This window comes from Copadichromis virginalis, linkage group LG18 (genome assembly GCF_057382275.1).
Source record: "Copadichromis virginalis isolate Kocher_CV1m ecotype Utaka linkage group LG18, C_Virginalis_male_GT1.1, whole genome shotgun sequence".
Taxonomy (NCBI): Eukaryota; Metazoa; Chordata; class Actinopteri; order Cichliformes; family Cichlidae; genus Copadichromis; species Copadichromis virginalis.
Window position 1 is genome coordinate 1914420 of NC_140635.1, and position 21702 is coordinate 1936121.

The 21702-nt window shown below is 48.2% G+C and overlaps 1 protein-coding gene across 6 annotated transcripts in view; it reads left to right on the forward strand.

Moving 5' to 3' along the window:
* The window catches only part of rasal2 (RAS protein activator like 2), a 60185-nt gene that overhangs the window by 19596 nt on the left and 18887 nt on the right, over positions 1 to 21702 (forward strand). For 4 of the 6 annotated variants that reach the window (XM_085440180.1, XM_085440179.1, XM_085440178.1 and 1 more), the window contains exons 2-4: positions 6218 to 6345; positions 6429 to 6555; positions 19995 to 20101. In XM_085440180.1, the coding sequence (XP_085296306.1) occupies positions 6218 to 6345; positions 6429 to 6555; positions 19995 to 20101 (362 nt within the window). Of the gene's footprint in view, positions 1 to 6217; positions 6346 to 6428; positions 6556 to 11115; positions 11210 to 18385; positions 18411 to 19994; positions 20102 to 21702 lie in introns of those variants that run through there. The other 2 variants (XM_085440181.1, XM_085440182.1) reach the window with 2 other exon arrangements.

Consider the following 21702-nt stretch of genomic DNA (forward strand, 5'->3'; position numbering starts at 1 on the left):
TGGATCGGCTGTCGCTCGGCTCAGAGTCGTTATGGTCTTCTGTCAGAAGACGACTGCGGCGGTTATGCTTGATGTGTTGGTCATGTTGGGGTGTGCACAGCTAGTTGACCGCATGGTTCAACCTCACTGGTCACAGGTCGGTGTCCTCCATGTGCCGATCCCAACCTCGGATAAATGGGAGCTTCTGGAGTAAAATGTGTGCCGAATCAAACGCACGGCTCCATCTGCTGGAGCGATTCCTCAGGAAGGGGAGGAGCTGGCCGTACCTTATTAAATGAATTATCTTCATTTTTATTTTATCGACTTCCAGCGACACGTTTAATCTCCTCTCTCCCATCAGCACGCCAAAAATAAATTCTGCTCTTATTCCTGTGAATTTTCTGCTTTGCTTTCCTCGTCTTATCCGATCACGTGATCAGTTTTCACCAGGATCTCTGCACTCCCGTGAAAAACTCCACCCTCACTGTTAGGACTTAGGAGGGTCAGCCAGGTGCTCGTGATCAAACACATTGACTGATCTCTGCTATAAGAGCAGAGCATTTGTCAGTGTGCAGCCCTGGAGCCTTCTGGTGGGATACAATCTTCACAGCTTAGCTTTGCAAAGCTGATCGAACCACACGGCTTCAGCAAACGTGACAGATGAGACCAAAGTGCAGACGTTCGTCCATAACACACAAAACCAGCATGTCAAAGACCTCAGACCAACTCTAAGCACAGTGGTGGAGGGATGATGGTTTGTTTTTCTGAGTGGACCATGAACAATGATCTGATCCAAGCTGCTGCAATCAGACCTCGGCCTGACTTTAATGCTGTGAAGCTTCAGAGAGCTGTGCATAAACAAATACCTGCAAACCTCAATGAACTGAATCAGCGCTGTAACGAAGAGTGGGCCAACTCCCTCCACAGTGATGCGAGAGGCTGATAACGCCACACAGAGTGCTGCTGCTGAAGGAGGCGCCACACGGGGGGAGCTCAGGTCTGCACAGGGTAAACCCCTCTGACTGCATGTCCAACAAATCTTCCCATCAAGCCTGAACAGCTGCTGGAGCAGCAAATATTTTATCATCATGCAAATATAACAAATATTCTCTTGTTTACTTCTCCATCACTGGTTTGTGCTGCTTCCCTGATGTAAGGAGGACGCATGTTCTCCCTCCATAATCACGTTTTCCAGAACTGCGGCAAAGCTGCACAGAGTTGATTATATGTGTGTCACATCAACATCGGGGCAAGCACAGGTCTCTCAGAACATTTGTAATCTGAAGAGTTCCGTGTCTTCGTTAAGTGATATATTCGATTACCTTTATTTAAGTCAGGAAACAGTTGAATTAAGTTTGTGCAACATCTGAGGAGGAGTTGAACCTTTAGGTGTCAAAGTGCAGCCTTTCACCTCTGACCTCCACGTCTGATCAGAACAGGAAGTGTGTGCTGGTATTGATCTGTGTGCGTTATCTGCAGCCTGGGTCAGTCTCGGTGACACACCCCTCTCTGTTCTCTTTTTGGTTTCACCTCCCGACTTCCTGTTGGACCGTCCCATCTTGATAAAGCAGCAGTGTGATGTCACCGCAGTATGATTGGAGGAAAGCGTCCGTGTTTACCGGCTGCTATAGCAACTGGGCCTGCCTGCTGCTACAGGTTGACAGACAAAGCGGCCTGTGTGTGTGTGCGTGTGTGTGTGTGTGTGTGTGTGTGGGAGCTGTGGTGTCCCGGCAGGTGTTAGACACGACTTTGGGAACAACACAGCAGGATTCTTATTCCCTGAGTTTGACTTTGAGACTTTCGTTGATCTGTTTTTGAACGATTTGGGGAGAAACTGGTTTTAGTCACACATGTATGTTTTTGTGACGCGCTAACTTCACCTGTCTAACTTCTCATTGGTCCGCATTTTTGGGCGGCGTGCAGGTGTTCGGTTTGCGGGGTCGGGTTTCTGGCAGGTGGAGTTTCAGCCTCCGTCAGTCGGCAGCACGAAAATAACCGTGTGAAAAAACAATTAGAGCGAGTCCAGATATACTCATGTAAACACAAACACACTGAGAGCGTCACGGGCACGCCCAGGGTGTGTGTGTGTGTGTGTGGAGAAACCTGACTCCGGCCAAACCTCCACTGGGAATGTCTGAGAGTCCACCACCTGTCCACACACACACACACACACACACACACACACACACACACACACACACACACACACACACACACACACACACACACACACACACACACACACACGTTGGGATGTCCTATCTTGTGGGGACATCTGATTGACATACTTTCTCTGACCATAACAACTGTAACCTGTTACTCAAACCACATTTTGTGTCTCAAAAATGTCTCTAAATTTGTGGGGACGTGGATTTTGGTCCCCACAAAGATACGAATACACACTCTCACACACAAACACAAAGTTTATTTTGCTCTTGCCTCGTTGTGACCACTGCAGGTGCTGTGCTCATGGGCACGTGAGCAGTTGATACGAGTGATTTGAACACAGTGGGAATGAACGTCTGTGAGCGGTGAGGGGAGACCTGTTCGGTGTTTTAGACCGTGAGTTTTGGAGCGTGTCCACCTGCTGTGTGAACCCAGGTCGAGTTTTTTATGTTTCAGTTTCTGATATTTCTGTGATGAGCATCAGAAGACTTTTATCTGCAAATAAATGAGTCGTCGTGTCAGTGTGTCTGCAGCTGGAGTGGGACAGGTGTATCCTGGCCTCAGCTGTGACTCAGAGGTGAAGAAGCTCATGTTCGGCTCAGACGTTGGCCATAAAAAGCTGGAATCCATGACCCAAAGTGCACAGAGCAGTTCAGCCCGACACGCATCCGCTTTGCGTGTGAGTGGAGCGCATGGATGACGGAGATCCAACATCTCACTTCGCAGTCGGACGCGCCTCGCCGCCGACATCGAATCGCTTTATAAGAAGAGTTCATCAGACCATCACGCGGCCTGTTTGGCTCATCAGCTGATTAACGCTCTGCAGATTGCGGCGTGTCCGGTAGCAGCAGACAAATCGTTTTCACTCTCTGGTGAGCTCGTCATCCCGCCGGCCGGTTCTGACCTTTTCACCGGGCCTGGATCATCCAGCCGCTCGGCAAATATAGAAGCTTAATCCATCACGCAGGCAGGGAGGCAGGCGGCAACAGAGGGGGGGGACTTCCTGTGGACCGCCACCTCACAAAGACCGCAGCGCAGTTTCACAGACGGAGACCGAATAAGTCGTCTCCACTCGTGACGGAGTGCAGAAGTCCGATGTCTCCGGCTGCTTTCAGTCTTCGTCACACGAGCAGCTTCAGGTTCTCGTTTCCTGGAATCCTGCCAGATGAGTTATGGCGGCGGTTAGCTGCTAATCTCAGCAGATATGGCGATATGAAAACGTGTACAGTGATGACTCTGCCCCACGCACAGCTGATGACACAAAAAGCTTTTTGTAGCCGAACACCGAACATGTTCAAAGCTGTAAAGTTGGATGTTTTAACGTCGGAGCCTCTGAGGCATGACTCGCTTGTACACCTCAGAGCAGGTGCAGCTTTTGGAGTTTCACTTTTTTAGCCCTTGAAGTTGAAGTTACTTCTTCAAATTTAACGAGCCTCATGATTAAAAGTTAATAATAATAATCAGTTGTGAGAGAATTGTGAATATATGTGGAGCATGTCAGATAGAAACTGGGGAGGAGTGATTTCCCTGCAAGAAGCACGAAAACAAACATCTGAAGCTCCGCTGGTCTCTGATGGGTGGAGCTGTGTGGAGCTGTGTGGGGTTTAAAGCAGACGAGCTTTGTCTCTCTCCTCCTCCTCCTCCTCTCCTGGCCGAGCATCTCCGTGGCGGTTCAGGCAGGTTCGTGTTGTTATGTAAGGCCGGCGTGCGGCGGCGTCCCATCTCTGCTTCCTGTCTTTGTTCGGCCCTCTGAGGCGTCCACATGTCTCATCAGTGGCAGCAGACCTGAGATCAGCTAATTATCCGAGCTGGAGTCCCTCGTGGACAGGACGAGACAGAAACATCCAATTATCCTTCTGTTCGTGCTCGCCGCTCTCTCGCTCGGCGGCTCTGAGCAGAAGCAGGTGTGCGTCCCCTCGCCGTCTCGGGGGCTTTGGAGGCCCGAGCGTGACGTGGGTGATTTAGTATGCAGCCAGAAATAGTCTGCTGAAAATGTAGCTGCTCAGCTGCTTTCTGCAGCAGCACGGCATCCTCGGTGTTCTCCACCTTCTGCTCGGAGCCCAGACACAAAGGTGGTGCAGGGTACCTCCACAGACCTCCACCTCAGAGTGACCCGAGTGTGTTTGCAAGATTGTGATGGAGCTTTTGTGTTAATAAAGTTACAGATTCACAGATGAAGACCGGTCTGGTTTCACAGTTCCAGATAAATCGACCCAAATAACACATTTGTTTGGTTTATTCTTAATTATGTTGATAATTATCCTACGAAATAAAATCCTTAATGAACTTTTTGTGTATTTGCAGTGTGTGAGTGTAAATAACAGACAAACTTTGGGTTTAGTTCTTTTTTTAATTAGTTTTAAGCTAATTTAGGTTGTTTAGTTACAAGAGGACGTTTATTTAATGATGTATCTTCAAGTAAAGTCATTAATTAAAAACAGCAGGGGGCCTAAACTTGAACCTTGTGGTATACCTGATGGAATATGAGGAGGAACAGAGCTGAAAGCAGATTCTAGGAAACTTGATCCTAATCTTTAGACGGTGAAGGACTTAAAGAGGTGACGCTAAGAGCCAGACTGTAGATTTCTGCTTTTTATTTCCACCATGCTGAGTTTTGAAGAATGTGGAAGTTGATAACGTCTGCTTGTCTTCCCTTTTCTCTGCAGCTGTAAATTTAACCTGAAAGGGAAGAAACTATAAAAAATGTGGAACATCTCGAGCTGTTAAAAATATTAAATATTTACAAAAACAATAAACACGAACAAGTGAATTAAACAGAACAAAGCCACAGCCTAGATACTGTGTGTGTGTGTGTGTGTGTGTGTGTGTGTGTGTGTGTGTGTGTTTGCTTGCAGAGCCACACAAACACTGAATGATCCCAGCACAATTAGGCGCAGTGACAGCACTGTCTGTTTACTCGAACAGACGCCGGCACACACAGCGTTGTCCACCTCTTCACACACACACACACACACACACACACACACACACACACACACACACACACACACACACACACCCCTCTGCTCTGCTTTTACCCTCCACAGAAAAATGCATCTTTCAGTCCCGTCTGAAGGTTGATGAGGTTGATTGTGTCAGGTTGTGAAATCTGTTTCCCTAGAAGAAAGTTTCTCAGGCTGTGATGAACCTGCGTCAGCACATGAGCACAATCTTCATGTAACAACAGTAACATAATAACGACTGCTTCAGTGAACGAGCCCGTCAGCCTGCAGCGCAGAGCTGTGTTCGTGATGCTTACATCATCGTGGGAACTTTTTTTCTTCTTATTAATAATTTAACAACAAACCAACAGCTGATTGGCTGAAAGTAAAAGTGAGAAATCAGAGCTGAGCAGCTGGAGTGTGAAGACTTCCCCTTTAATACACAGTGACGTGACCTCTGACCTCTGCTGAGTCAGCTGATGCCTCACATCACTTTCGTTTTTATTTGCCCTTCTTCCTCCTCTCCTCTGCTGGAGCTGAGAGCAGGCTGGGAAGTTTAGATCCACAGCGCCCCCTGCAGGAGCAGCCAGAGCTCTGCAGGCTTCAGTCTGACTGCAACCTGCACATTTATCCACCCATCCATCGTTTTCTACCTCTTATCCGGGTTGTGGGGACAGCTTCAGACCTTCTGTGCTGATATTAGACTTTCAGTGGATTTGACTGAGATTAATATAGATTTGAATGCTGGATTATTTCTGGATTAATAAAGAATTTAGTGTTTCAACTCTGGAATTTTAATATAAAAAATATTAAACTGAAACAGAGATATATATGGAGAGAGAGAGATCTATATAGATATTTAAAATAATTATTTTTGCCAATAAAAACAGTTATCTTAATGGTTTTTTTTTAAATTGTTATTTAAATTCTATGAAACGACTGGAGGCCTTTCTTTGTTTTACGTGAGGAAAGTAGAACGGGAACAATTCTTTGCTCAAATTATTCTCATGTTATCTCTCCATCTTTCTGATGTGTTTGACGCCACTAATCGTAATAAAGTCGTCTGTCCTGCGTCTGTCGCGCCTGACTGGCAGAAATCTTCCTCTGATTTGAGCTACTTCTGTTTCCAGATGTTAAAGGTCCTCCGGCTCACCGTTTCTCCTGCGGTCAGAGCCCGTACACCAACAGCGGCTCCTGGGACAGGAAGTTCTGCATCCTGACCGACACCCAGCTCATCCTGCTCAACAAGGATGATGAGGTAAAACTGAGCAGCTCCCACAGGTCGTGACCTCTCCACGACACACTCTCTGACTTCCCTCTCCTCCTCTTCCTCCCCCTCAGGTTCCAGGTGACGCTCAGGAGAGCCCCACAGACTCTGCGAAGGCTCGCAGCCTCCGCAGGACGGTCAGCGTCCCCTCAGAGGGACAGTTCCCGGAGTTCCAGGCAGAGGGCGCCACCGCCATGCTCGGTAAGATCAGAGCTGGTTATGTAATACCAGGTGTGTGTGTGTGTGTGTGTGTGTGTGTGTGTGTGTGTGTGTGTGTGTGTGTGTGTGTGTGTGTGTGTGTGTGTGTGAGGCCAAACCCTGCTGTCATCAGGAGGATTAGAGTGAAAACAAAAGAACGGCTGTGATGAGGAGGGTTTGAGTATCTCTGTGACGATGTTCACGGTCATGTGATCACAGACAGAAACCTGCGTCATGTGATGTCACATGAAGAGGAAGCTTCATCCTGGACTCTTCAGAGCTCTGTGTGTGTGTGTGTGCGCGCGTGCACGTGTGCACGTGCGCGTGTGTGCGCGCGCGCGTGTGTGTGTGTGCGCGTGCACGTGTGTGCGTGTGTGTGTGTGATTAAAAACTATAAAACAGATAAAAATTATTTTAGCGTCGAGCTTTTGTGCTTGTTGGCGTTTTCGGCGTCACGGCGACCTGTGGTTTGACTTTAATACTGGGTTAAACACTAATCCTATATTGGTTTAACTGTGACGTTATACTGGGTTAACTAGACTGGAGAAATATATTTATACTGGAGACTACTGGGACGATATTTGCTTAGAAGCTGGATTCATACTGGTTGTTGTGGTGGTTTGTATGAAGCTGGGCCCTGATGGTGTCAGTCTGGGATTTATGTGGGTTTGAAACTGGTTTTACCCATAAACTCGGTTCTATCCTTGGTTTCATACTGGTTATTTGATTTTTAGTGATCCTGTTTTCATGACGTTTGTCGGCATCATAACAATCATTGTATTAAAGATTTTTCTACTAAATTAAGGATTCATATATATTTTAAATATAAGATTTAAAAGTGTAAAATATAAAAAAGTCTTGATTTTATTCACTTTGTTTGCATCTAAAAGAAAAAGCGAATATTTTCATGATGTCTCCTACACAAGTTTGAAGTTAGAAACCAGTCGTGGAGCATTTCTGGTGAATTTCTGCTGGTGGATGTTTCAGCTGCCAGATGTTCACAGCTGTCTGAGGCGTGAGAGTTTTTGTGTGCAGTTTGGGAGGTTTGTGTGTAACCTGTGATTGCAGCTCTGGCTCCTGTGACGTGTCGGCGCGCTGCGTCTCTCAGGTGGATGTTTGTCTGCTGTAATGAGGCGTTCGGGTGCAGCCTGTAATTTTGCGGCTCTGTGTGGGAACGTCGCCTCTGACCGAGGAATGCCTGAGGACAAAGCGTCCAGTGTCCGTCCGTCTGAAGGAACGCGGGTGACCCCCGCTGCCCCCGACGCCCGGGCTGAGGGGATTCCCACCCAGAGCTGCAGGGGTCCGCGAGGCTGTCGGGAAACAACACGCCGACAGTTTAAAAAGCTTTGACTCGGAGTTACCCGCATTGATGAGTTTATTGATCAGCTAGAGGACTGATAGAAGCCCCCCCCCCCCAAGCTCACCCCCACGCTGACCCTCACCCGTCATTCAGCCACACAGGAGCCCATTCATTCAATGACCTCCTTAATCCCCCACCACCCACCGGCCCCTCACAGGGGGGAGGTTATTTATATGTTAATGTGGCCGGTCTGCCCCCACAAAACAGGCCCCTAACAACCAGTATGAACTGGATCTCTACTGGGATTATTCTGGTATTAAATCAGGCAAGTGAGTGTGTGGATACTGGTGTAAATACTTGTTTGAAAAAAAGCTTAACTGGTTTAATACCAGGCTACTGGTGGGAATGTAACACTGGTTTTTAGCTTGGGTACAATATCAGATTTATACTGGTTTCATACTGGAAATTTACAGGATCTAATGATGGAATTTTCTGGGTTTAATGCTTCATTCAAACTGATGTCATTGAAAATGTTCCTGTGTTTACAGTCAATACAGCATTTATACTGGGCAACATTTATACTGGGCAACATTTATACTGGGCAACATTTATACTGGGCAACATTTATACTGGGCAATCGTTGGTTTAACACTGGAGTTTCCTGGTTTTTATTGATGGTCCAGAGCAGACTCACCCTGAGTTTATACTGGTTTAACTGGGTTTATAATTCTGGGTTACAACTGGTTTTATCTGCAAAAACCATTTTGTTGTAGTTACTGGCAGATCTGGATTAAAGCTGGATTATGGCTGGATGATGTGTTTGTTACTGGGGATGAAACCAGTGTCTGTTGGCTGTTAATACTGAATCTGCGGTTTAATACTGGGTTGAATGTTTGATTTTAAAGGTCTGAGGCAGTTTAATAAGTTATACTGGAAATACTGGAAATTGTGCTTGATGAGTCACTGGTTTCACACTAGAATTTTCCTGTATTTCATGCTGGATTTAAAGTGGATTTATTCGCAGGTGTAGACTGTTCAGGATTAATACGATGAGCGATCTTTGTCTGTATCCTGTTCCAGTGCTGTTAGATTTATTTGTTCTGTGTTTTTAGCTGAATTCAGTCTGGAGTCAAACTGATTCGTCTTTACTGTTCAGACTGTGTCCAGAGCGTTTTTGAATCAAACATTTCTGACCCTTTCTCTGAGTTCACTGGATGTTTTGAAACACCCGACGCTCTCTGAGACTTAAAACCAGGGCGTGAAGCAAAATACTAAATCAGGAAATTAAACCCTGTTTTATTCTCCTCCTCCTCCTCCTCTTCCTCCTATGCTTCTTTTTGCTTGTTGTTTGCAAACTGAAGGCCGAGCAGCAGTGACAGAGCTGAGATATAATTGTAGTCCTCTGTCTTCGGTACAGTCTAATTACAGTGCTGACTGTGTGCTCATTAAGTGTCTCAGCTCTGCAGCCTCCTCCTCCTCCTCTTCCTCGCTGTGACACAGGAGCGTCCAGCTGAGGTTCTTCCTGGGCCGCGGCCTGATCGCAGCAGATGATCTGTTTGTGAACGTAGCCCCAGGCCTCAGGTCACGCCTTCGCTCACCTGTGCAGGTGACTTCCTGTCAGGCTGCAGGTGGTCACAGCAGGAGAGTCTGTAGTTAAAGGTCAGTCGGTCAGTTTTGAGGGTCACGGGACTGGAATCCAGGCTGTCAAATAAAAGCAGCACTGGTTTAACTGGAGTAATACTGGGTTTAGGTAAGCTGGACTACTGTAGTACAGATTTATGGTTTAACCGTCTGACTGAGGCTGAATGATGAGTTTCATACTGTGTGTGGCAGACTCACTCAACATTGGTTGGATCCATTCGACCAATCAGTGTTAGTAAAGACATGACTGCTGAAGGGTCGTCTCTCTGGTCACGTGATCGCTGTCGGGCTGCTTTTGAATCGTTTCACAGCTCTGAGATTTTCACTTCTCTCAGCCAACCGGAGTACGAGCTGGAAGTCACACAACACATTTTCAGAAATCCCAGGAAGTCCGGCGACACCTTCTCCTCTGCTCCGTCCCGTCTCAGTACAAATGCACGGGAATTTTTTCAGAGTGGCCGTACGGGAACCATTGCACTTCCTGTTCCCCGTGTACTTGTATATTATAGATACATTATTACACGTGTCTTATTACACACGCACAAAGACATGATTGTGAAACGTCTTCGTACTGAGTTAACGGCACGGTTCTCCTTCATGTGTTTGAAGCCAGACCTTTAACCTGAGCTCTCGGAGTGCTTTTCAGTGTGCCTGTCTCTCCGCGTGGGTCCCACACAGGCTCTTTTGTTTGGGGCTGTTTTTAAAGCTCTCGCCACTCTTTGCCGCGCTCTCTGTTCAGCTGCTGCAAAAGTCTCCAAAACGGGTTTTTGTCTTCGCTCCTCGTTGTTGTTTCAGGCTGATCTCGTCTCGCTTCATCTCTGGATCTGCTGCATTCCTGTCTGCTCTCCACCTGTCTGCTCCACCACAATAAAACCACCACCTCCTGCTCCAAACTCACCTTCAAAGTAAAAGTCTGTGACACAAGTCTGGATTCAGTCCATAAATTCCTCAATAAAACAAATGCTGCTGATATTAAAAGTGCTCCCTCAGGCTACATGTGACTCTGTCGTGTTCACACAGACTTAAATCATTCAAGTCAGATCAGTTCAGTCCATCAGCAGCAAAACTACAAATCTGAAAAACACCATTTATATTTGCATCATTCAGATTTATCTGTTCTTTGACGTGTCCTCGGCCACTGATATTTAAACTGAATGCACTGATACTTGTTTGTTTTTTTCACTCTAACGGTTAATTTTTCCTCCCGCTGGACGTGGCAGATTATAAAGGGGCTGTCCACCACACTGGATGTGATGTAACTGCTGGTCATGAGGGTTGGCGAGTGTCTGCAAACACTCTCCAACTGCTCTCTAAGCAGGTTTAACATCTAAACATCACCTTTTTTTATTTATGTCTCCATCATAAAAGCCTCCGAGAAGCTTTTGTTGTTGTTTTGTGAGGTTTGAATTTAACTTGTTGAGCTCGTTGTGTAACGGGACACAAATAGCAAGAGAGAGCCACGAAAATAAAACTGCCAACAAGCTGCTTTAAATGCTGGCTCGTTGTGTTAGAGAGCCGTGGGTTGTAAATGATGTTATCACAGTTTTATACTGAAGGCCGAGCGCTTCGCTGACAGCGCAGTTTCCTGGTTCGGACCTTTATTGTGAAGGTGCGGGGGAAGTGTGCGCTGAGCTGCTGTTTGCTGACGGAGTGAGACCGTCCGGACTGAGTGAGGACATGACTTTAGAGTTATCGCGGTTGTGATGGACTTTCCGGGTGAGTGTCTCTCTCTAACCCTCCGGTCGGACCTCCGGAGGTCGGGCAGACACCGGGAGAAGCTCGGTCTGCTGCCCGCCTCCGGAGCGCTCTCCGCCGGCTGCGTTCGGGCGCGTGTTCGGTTGAAGTTTGCCTGCAGAGCTGCAGCTTCAGGCTCCGCGAGGAGTCGGACCGAGAGGAGAAGTTAGTTTCTCCGATCAGCAGCCTGGCATCAGTTATCGATAAGTTATCGATCACCATCAGAGGTGAACGTGTTCAGCTGATGGATCAGTCGAGCTGCTGCTGGTCTGAATTTTATTCAGACATGAAAGAAAAGAGACGTTCAGCTCTGAGCTTTAACAGGTGCAGTCATAAACTTTCTTTATACAGCGCTTTCAAACACAAACGGCACAAAGAAGTGACGACGAAGATGTGAACAATGATGACAACGTTGTGATGATTATTCAGGAGAACACATTTCTGATTTCTCAGGCCCCAGAATTTGAATTTAAGCTCGAGTGTCTTTTAGTAAGATCCTGACAGTCAGCAGGACTGAGGTGATGAGAACTGCTGGGTGTTTCTGCCTCAGACGTCTTTGAAGGGATGACTGTGCATATAAGCACTAAACAGTTTTTATGTCAGCTCTGTGGGTTTTGCTCTGGAGGAAAGCCAAAACAGCACGGTGGCACGGTGGTTAGCACTGTTGCCGCACAGCAAGAAGGTCCTGAGTTCAATTCCAACATCAGGCCGGGGTCTTTCTGTGTGGAGTTTGCATGTTCTCCCCGTGTTTGCGTGGGTTCTCTCCGGGTACTCCGGCTTCCTCCCACCGTCCAAAGACATGCAGCTTGTGGGGATAGGTTAATTGGATAATCCAAATTGTCACTAGGTGTGAATGTGAGCATGAATGGTTGTCTGTCCCTGTGTGTTGGCCCTGCGACAGACTGGCGACCTGTCCAGGGTGTACCCCGCCTCTTGCCCTATGACAGCTGGGATAGGCTCCAGCGCCCCCCGCGACCCTGAGAAGGACAAGCGGAAGCGAATGGATGGATGGAAAGCCAAAACCTCTCTGTTATGTGTTCATGTCGTCTGTCCTTCCTCTGCTCTCGGCTCGCAGCGATGCAGCTCCTCGCACACTGAGTGGAGCAGGCAGTTAACGACATGCTGTGTTACTGTTATGGTGCAATAAAAGCTTCCTAACAAGTGTTAACCTAACGCAGCGAGCGTGCCAGCAAGGTAACGGGCTGTCGCAGCGCGGCACTTTAATCACCTTTTGGTTCTTTGGTCCCGATCATTGCATCCCTGTCCTGCAGCTTGGGTCGTCAGGTGTACATGAGTGTGTGATGTGGGCGGGTTAAAGCCCTGTATGTAACAGGAAGTCTGTGCAGAGTAGCTGAGGTGGGGCTGTGTCAGAGTCCACATGATGGAGGCTCATGTTCCTGGAGAAAACATGGCTGCGGCCCGTTGGTGATTTGAATGTCAAATCAAAGCTCCGTGTCAGAGGTCACGCCCAGACTGCAGGCAGGATGCGTGATGGCGGAGGACAGGTGAGAGTCAGAATCATTTAGACATTAAAGGTAAACATGTATTTAGAAATGATGATGCATTAAAACCTCCACGCTGAGATCTGAAGCAGAACCGACTTTAGCTTTCAGATCGTGGTTGAACTTTAAAACCAGCTCTCGGAGCATGCTGGGAGTAAAACCTGCTCCAGGGTTATTACACTGGACTGAGACTACAGCGAGTGTGTGGAAAAGAACAAGAGCTCGACTGTAGGAAAAAATAAGATCGACTAAACCTGTATTTTATCAAACCGACCATTATTTCTAACCAGGTCGTTAGAAACCAAGTGCACATGACAAAGGTTGAGAAGGCTGTGGCCCTCGCTCTCCTGACTCACAGTCCTCTGACTTAATCAGCAAATAAATGTTTTCCAGCTCGTTTCTCTAAAATAAATGATATATATTTAAGTGTGAAGCATCAGCTGACAGTCAGCGGGACGTTGTCAGTCCTCAGTAATGCAGAGGTGTGACCTCAGCCAGTCCTGTAGTCACCTCAGCAACAAATCTGGTGACACCTGAGGTCAGGATTCTTCCTCTTATCTCCGAGTTCATTCACAACACATGATGTCATCTTGAGAAACCGGGCGAGCCCCGCCCAGTCTCTTCTGCCTGCGGTCTGTCATCACTTCCTGTGTGAGGACAGTTTAAAAAACAAAAACCTGTGTGGCTGCAGCACCATGGCAACCATTATCACAGCTTACAGTCATTCACTGCTCGGAGTCGTCAGCGTCCGTCCCATGATGCACTTGTTGCTCCAATGCAGAGCCGCTCGTCATCAGGGACAACAATAAAGATCAAAGTGACCTCTGAGTGACCTCAGTTTCATTGTTATTAGTGCTCAGTAATGACCTGCTAGTTAAAGCGTATTAACGAGCTCATTGATGATGGTTACTATAACGGCCAGCCTGAGTCACACTCAGTGTGCAAACACGACTTCAGCCTCTCAGATCTGGAGGTACGCTGACGTCTCCTTACTGCGGGCGCCTGGTGCTCGGCGGCTCTCACGTTTCTTCCGGCTCCGTGCGCTCGGCTGCTCGTCATTATTAACGTTAGCCTAAATCGCGGCGCTCCAGCTGTCCCCGCTCCTGCTATGATTAGATCATTGTGTCCCAAATTTCCCGAAGACGACTCCCATCTGAGGATGCACGCAGCATGACGGGAGCTCCCTTTAAAGGAGCACGCCACTGTTTCCTGCAGTTTTGTTTTTAGAGAGTTTGACCTTTGACCTTGCAGGAGGCGGCGTTATGAAAGACCTACAGAGATGCTTCGTGGCAGCAGAGACCACGCGTCTCCACAGGCGCCTCGCTCGCTCTGATCGAGGCTGTAACTGTGATTCTGTCACTCTGGAGTTTAATGAGGGCGGCGTCCTCGCAGCACGGGAAGACGACTGACCCCAGGTCAGATTCGACTGTTTGTAACAGGAGTTTGCAATAATAGGACGAAACAAAATAACATTTATTCAGACTAAAGGTTTATTCCAGAACTTGGAATTAAGAGCTGTGGAAACAAATCTGAAGTCAGCCACAAATTCACGCTTTACATTCGAGCTGATCTGAAATTAAAGTGTCGCAAACAATAATGTAGAGCTCAGAACAGCAACGGGACTTTAAAGAAGCTTACCAAATAACAGAGCAGCAAATGTTTTCAAATCCAGAAACATTTGAGTTAAAAATCAGGTGAAGACGGCGCAGCGTTCAGAGGCTGAGCTGCCAGGAAGTACCAGGAAGCTCCCGGCTCACCGTGTCTGTGCTGATGTTAAAGTCAAAGGATGAATTCTGCAGCTACTGAGTCAGCAGAGCGTCAGCAGAGCGGCAGCGACTTTCATGCATTAAACTGCATCAATGTCCCTAAACACGACTCAGCAGAGTCGCTGCCGCTCTGACATCAGCACAAACGCTGCACCGCGGTGGCGTCCTGTTGCAGCCCACGCTCGAGTTCACGGAGCTGGATCTCGTACACCTGTGGCATCCAGACTGAAAACACCTGAATTCAAAGATACAAGCTGCGGCTCAGGACTGCTTTTAAATGATCCCAGTTTGAGCTCTGCAGGTGAAGATGACCTGATGCTCCACACTGTTAATGAAGCCACAGCTTCAGGAGGTCTGATGAAGCAAGAACGTTTAAGGTCTGCGAAATGTGACAAAACGATCAAAACTTCAGCTTTGATTACCTGTAATAGAAATAATACGTGTAACTGAGTGTGTGGACCAGCTGTTTATTATCCGACACTCGTTCCAAACGTCTTAAATCTGCCCCGACATTCCTCACGACAGAAACAAAGCGAACGACATCCGAGCCGATCGGGCAGGTGACAGCAGGTTGAATCCTGGCGCCGTGGTCGTGGTTTGAGCAGCGGCAGCGGGGCGAGCTGGTGGCTCAGAGTTTCACTGATACTGTTAATTTATTCAGAGGAATGTGAAGCGACGCGAGAGGAGGCGGCCGACGCACACGGGCCGAACGAGGCTCGACAAACAGAACTGGTTTCATTATGTGAAAAGAAATTCTTTGAATATTTGTTGTGAAAGCGGAGCTGAGTGTGAGGAGGAGGGCTGACGGGGTCTCGTTGTTTTTATCATTCCTGCTGAGAAAAACTCTGATGACAACTGAAGAGAAGGAACAAAGCCGGCACAACAAGTTCAAAAAAGGCGAACGCCAGAGAACGCGGTCGTAGCCCTCCACAGGATCCACGCTGTTCCTACCGTCAGTATTTTCACATTCAAACACTTGAAATTGTTTAAATGTGGAAAGAAGTGATCCCTTCACCCACTGTCACTCTTCAGTGTTTTTTGTTACACGGCTCCGTTAAGAGGAATCTTTTAGTTTGTTGTTTTCTAATAATCATATAAAATATGTGAGATTTGCTGCAGGCTGACAGCCGTTAATACAAAAAATGTGTAAACACTGATAAATGATGTCATGAGCCATCAGACCTGTGATGTAACGGCCGTGAGCCCAGACACATGAGGCTGTTTCACCTTCATGCAGGCGCTGTGGCCTCACGGCTCTGCTCTTAGACACGCTCCCACTTTGGGAAACATTCGCTAAAACCAGGACTTTCTGGGAATCTCACCTTATACCTGCTGCTGTGAAAGCTCCGCCCACTCTGCCCTGCAGACAGCTTCACACAAAGGTTTCTTTGTGCAGCAGACTGGTGTGTGTGTGTGTGTGTGTGTGTGTGTGTGTGTGTCAGGTGTGTCAACTCCTGAATGAGCCAGAGTTCAACAGAGGTCAGCTTCAGCATTCCTTGCGCTCCTTTCTGATGACATCACATCCACCCATTCATCTTTTCTGAGCGGTGTCACACTACTGACCCACACACACACACACACACACACACACACACACACACACACACACACACACACAGGTGACAGGTTGAACCACTTATGATGGGAGGAGGGTGCTCACGGTTCAGTGTTTACCTGCTCGCTGTCTGCTGAGATGTGATTGGTCAGTATTACCTGGTTGTTTATGTGCAGGTTTCTGTTTGTGGAGGTTTGTCCTCACAGAGCTGCTCATTCATCAGGCGGTCGAGTCGATAACTCAGACATTAAACTAATCAGCCAGCTGTGAGCGGACAGATGTTCAGGGAGCCCTCGGAGGCCGACGGGATTTTAAACTCAAACAGGCTGAAACCATCGCGTGCGCCGACACCAGCAGCTGATGGATGACTTTCTCTGACACCCGATAGCCTCCTCCTGTCCCTCGGCTCTGCCTCTCTCTGCCCTCAGGCTTATTTTTAGCAGCGGTTTTCCCACGAGTCCGTCCGGGAAGCTCGATACCTACGAGCCGACACGTGAGCCGATTTAACCCAAAGTCGTGGTGGTCAGAGGGAGGGCGGCGGAAAGATCCAGCAACTGAAAGCCGTCCAGAGTCCCTCAGTGTGCATCTGTTCACACGTTCATGCTTTTATACCTGCAGTTCCTCTAATGACCACTAGAGGCTCTGGCAGTGAGTCAATGCTTGCAACATGTTTACAGCCTGCTTAAAGTTCGTATTATTGGGGGCGGGGCCTGTTTGACTGACAGGCGGCTGTAGCTGCTAGCTGTCTGCTAGCTTGACCTGAACTGGACCAATGGCGCGTGTTTGTGCGGTTGGAAGCTTAATGACATCATCTAGCCAATAACATGGCTGCTGTGAGGTTACTGCTAACAAACGTGGGTGTTAGCACTAATTAGCAGCTAGCTGCATCAGCTGACAACTTTGTTTTTTTTTAAAAGCATATTTAGATGAAAAGGTGCAAAGTTTCAGAAGCAGTGCACGTGCATGGTTTTACCTCAGTCTGTTAGCTACAGTGTTAGTGTAAGCCACGCCCACAGGTCACAGACCTAAGCAAAAATAGACCAAAGCACCAGACTGGCGAGCTGCTGGTCTCTGGTTTGACCGTGACCCCGTCTGTGAAGGTCGCGGTCTCTGGTGGATCCGCTGAAACGACAGATTGAGCCGAGTTCCCGCTGATCAATATCTCGTTAGCAGCAGCAGCAGGAGGAGGAGGAGGAGGAGGAGGAGGAAGGTGAAAACCTGAGCAAACTGATGATTACTGTTGATCACATGTCACATGTTTGCTGGTTCGATTCCTGGTGTGGCTCATCTGCTGATTACTTGTCTCAGAGTACAGATATTTGAGACACAGCTGATCAATAGATATTTATAGATGATCAGAGGATCCACTGAGTGTGACAGAGGACACTTGGTCATGAGTGGGTTTAAATTTTGCTGCACTGAGTCTACCTGTGTGCCAACAACAGCAGGTGTGGACTGATGCTGATGGTCTGAACGACTCAGGTGCAAAAACAGGAAATAATATTTAAGCTGAACAGCAGGCAGAGCGTCTGCAGACGCGTCTGATTACTGTTTCATAGTCTGCACGCAGCTGCAGGTACAGTTTCTAAAAGTTTCAATAATTTTCATTTTAGAGCAGATCTTTAAGAAACTCTGAAAGTCTTCAGACTCAGAGACAGGCGTCGGATCCTGTGCTGAATGGTTAAAGAGCCAGAGTGTGAACATTTGTGTTATTAAAAAGCGTCGACTCTTCAGTGCCGGGTCACCGATGACATAAATTATGCTTTTGAAAGTGATTAATGGTGATTAGCGAGTGATCGGATCAATGAACAGACTCTGAAAATAGAGTTAATTTGCAGGCCTGATGTGATTCGGCCCCCAGAGTTGTGTCCCACATCAGCCGGCTGAGGGGAAACTTATTTGGTAATTATCCTCCGAGGGCAGCGATAAACGCAGCGAGAGAGGAAGAGGAGGGAGGTGCTGCAGAGACAGAGAGAGAGGGAGAGGGAGAGGAGGGTCTGCAGAGAGGAAGGAAGACACGAAGAGGAGGAGGAGAGACAGCAGAACGGAGCAGTTTGTGGGATTGATTGAAGAAATGCGGTAAAACCTCAGCGAGCGGACGAGCGAGACTTAGAATTACTGCTGAGTGGAGAGAGAGGAGGAGGAGATGGGAAAGGAGGCAGTGTGAAGGAGGAGGATGCGGTGCTGAGGAGGGAGGGGTGGCAGAGGGGAGGGCTGGGGGATGCCAAAGTGGAGGACGGGACAAAGACGGATGTTTGCAGCTTAACCTCATTGGCTGACAGGTGGCAGCGGCTCCGGCCAATCCCGTCTGACTCTGTGTGTGTCCTCTCCTCAGATGATGGGGAACAGCTGCGATCGAGGTACCGTCTCCCTCTCTCTCCCTCTGTGTATGTCTCTGTCCGTGTCATGTGACCGACCTGTCATACCGGGCTTCCTGCCGCATGTTGCCTCAACTTTGTCCCGGGAGTGAAAGACCAGCGCTGATGGCGTCCCCGTCAGCGCTCCTCTTCCTCCATCGTCAGGGGTGGTTCGGTTGGTGGGGTGTGGGGGGTTGCATGAAAGTTTGTCCCCGGCTTCCTCGCAGCGCTGCATGCCTGCGGCGTGCATGCGGCGAGCGCCTCGTCCTGCAGCTGGAACCTGATACAGCTCCCCGCTGCTGCATGCTGCGCTCACTTCCTGTTGCAGAGCAGCACGTTTTGTTTCCTCAGCATGTAAACATCATGTTGGCTCCATACGCTGCCGGTCGGACGCCAGCGTCTCTCCACATGTTGTTCTGGTGTCGCCATGACACTGCTGGCTCCGTATAAGGTAGCGGCGGCCTGAGCTGGGTCGGGGTGGAACTCCCACAGCTGATTGTGGCTCGTGTGTGTCTTCATGCTCCAAACGGCTGCGTTATGAACTCTCATACAGAGGTGTCAAACATGTGGCTCGGGGCCCAACCCGGCCCACTGGATGTGTTTGCAGAGAGCTGCAGAGGAGGACGCGGAAATGTTAGACTCTGGTTTCTGCAGCAGGAAGCTTGGCGAGCTTCACAGACGGGCCGATACAGATTATTAAAGAGGAGGAGAGACAGGAGCGATATCTGAATGATTTACAGGTGCAGAAAGAATCTGGCGTCATGCTCTCATCACTGATGTTATTTATTATTAGTCGTGTACTTTTGAATCCTCTGTCATTGAGCCGTGGAAATCCTGGTTAGTGTTCATATTAAATAACGTAGAGATGGTCCCAGCACTGCTTCTGTCTGCTCCTCTTCTGTTTGCTGTTCACATGTTCAAGTTTTAGCTGAGCTGGTTTCAGGAAGTCTGAGGCTTCCTGTCCATGTAGCTGCTAGCATAATTTAGCCTTTTTGTCATTAGCATAGCCGCTGTGGCGCCGTCACAGCTGATTTGTCTTCATGTTTTAAAGTTTGTCTCATTAAAGTTACTCTCTTATTATCGTGACTCTTTCAGCTCATTTGTTTTTGCTGCTTCAGACTGAATGTGTTTCTCTGTTCTCAGTTCTGATTGGCTTTTACTTCTGATGTGTAACCAATCAGACTCTCCCGTAGACCTCATGTGGAACATCTGCCTTGACTTACAGTCCAGTAAATGTTTAAGTTTCAGTTAAATGTTAAATCAGGACACGACCCATAAGACGTGGCGGCTCAGATGATTGCACTGGTCAGCGGCAGTCGTCATGGTTACGTGCTGTTGGCGCTCTCTGGTTTTCTTCCTATTTGAACCTTTCAGTCCGTTTGCAGCACTTTGGTTGGTGAAAATGACTTGAAGTGTGTTGGCGGCGTGATTACTGGAAGAACGTTTGACAGAAGGTGTAGATATCTGCGACCCGACGTCTGTCCTCGTCCTCCGTCATGTCTGAACGTCTTCGCCTGTCCTCCGTCGCTCAGCTCAGAGGCTGATGATGCTGGTTAACCCTCCCTTTCTCTCTCTCTCTCTTTGCAGAAGTTTCTTCGGAGAGATCTCCGAGGAGGAGGAGTATTTCCGGTTTGGGGAGCTCGGAGAAGAGCGTCGCAGTCGACAATCCAAACACGTCTCCGTTCAAAGTGCCGGTGAGTAACGGGAACGCGTCTCTGCATGTATTTATTTACTGCACGCCATCACAGAGATCTCAGGCCCGTCTCTGCTCCGTCGTCCTCTCTGGTGTTCCTCCACCCTCAGAGCACGGACACGTGTCGCCTGTTTGCTGTATATCAGGCTGTACATAAGGCAGAGTTCCTGTTACCAGCAGGTGGCGCTAAAGTCTGAATACTTGATATTAATAAGTTACGTGTGTGTTTAGGTCGTGGCATCACTCATCAACGCCTCGTCAGTTTTTCACAGCCAGAAGGGAGGGTGGCATGCTAATGCTAACTAGCTTGGTTATCAGGTTATCAGGAAAGTGCTCAGTAAATAAAATGTCGGTGCAACTGAACACAGGATATTACTGCAGCTGTTGTTTTTGTTACTGCAGCTGTTGTTCTGTTAGTTTCCAGCGTCTCTGTTTGAAGCTCTGCTGCGACTGTTTTCCCGTCGTTAGCACTTTGAAGCAGAGCTGAAACTCTGTGCTGAGAGTTTGTGTCGCAGCTCTCAGGTCGTATTTTTAGTTTCAGACGTCTTCACGCAGATTTAAGTAAACACGGCCGGGGAGCATGCTGGGAGTTCATCAGTGGTGAGGAAGTGACACGAAGCTTTCAGTCGTCTGTTCAGCGATCCTCAGAGACCAATAATCGTGATCAATATGTGTGATTGGCTGTTTGGTGGAGGCGGTTTTTAAGGGTGCAGGCGGCCTGTTTGAAGTGTTCCTCGCTCTCTGGCAGGATGCGTCTTTATTCTGATGCATTAAAAGGAGCCAATGAGCCTGAAGGGAGTCTGCAGGGGAGGGGGGGAGGAGGTGATGCGTTTGAGGATATTAATATCTCCGGAAATGAGGCCGCTCACTTCCACAGCTCTGCACGGGGCTTTTATTGTGACAGACGACCTGAGAGCTGAAGGGTTTGATCAGAGTTTGATCATAGATGGAGATACAGGGATGACTCATCAGTGTGGAACCAATCAGCACTCAGCCTGAAGCAGGCCTGGGTGGTGTCGGTGTGTTTAGATGTCAGAGTGATTTTTAATACCAGCAAAACAACAGACACATGAATCTTCTACCAGAAGTCTCAGAGTGGCTGAGCTGAAGACATTTATTGTTTCTCCTGCATGAAAACGCCACCAGGGGGCAGCAGGTGCTGGTCAAACATGCTGCTGAGCTCAGCGACCTGTGAAACATTACACTACACTGTGCTGTGGACGACTCAGACCCCACCGCCTTTCACTGCAGCTGGCGCAGGCGAATATCGCTGTAGAACTTGGAGTTGTGTCTTCAGTGCAAACGTGACGGAGTTACAGTCGCTCTAAAATGAGCTGAAACGCACAGGTGTGTGCGGATGCTGTGCTCACGTCATTTATTCCACCTGCATGAAAACACCACCAGAGGGCGTTTTCTAGTCGAGGCACGTCCACCTGAGCCCGTTCATCGCTGCTGAATCGCGTACAGTAATCACCAAAAGAATGAGATTAAACCTGACTGCAGCTGAAGGTGGTGGTTTGTGCTGAGGACTGAGGGATGGTGCTGCTGCATCAGTGTTTCATCTTTCTGGTGGATCACCTGGAGTTTGTGAGGTGGAGGATG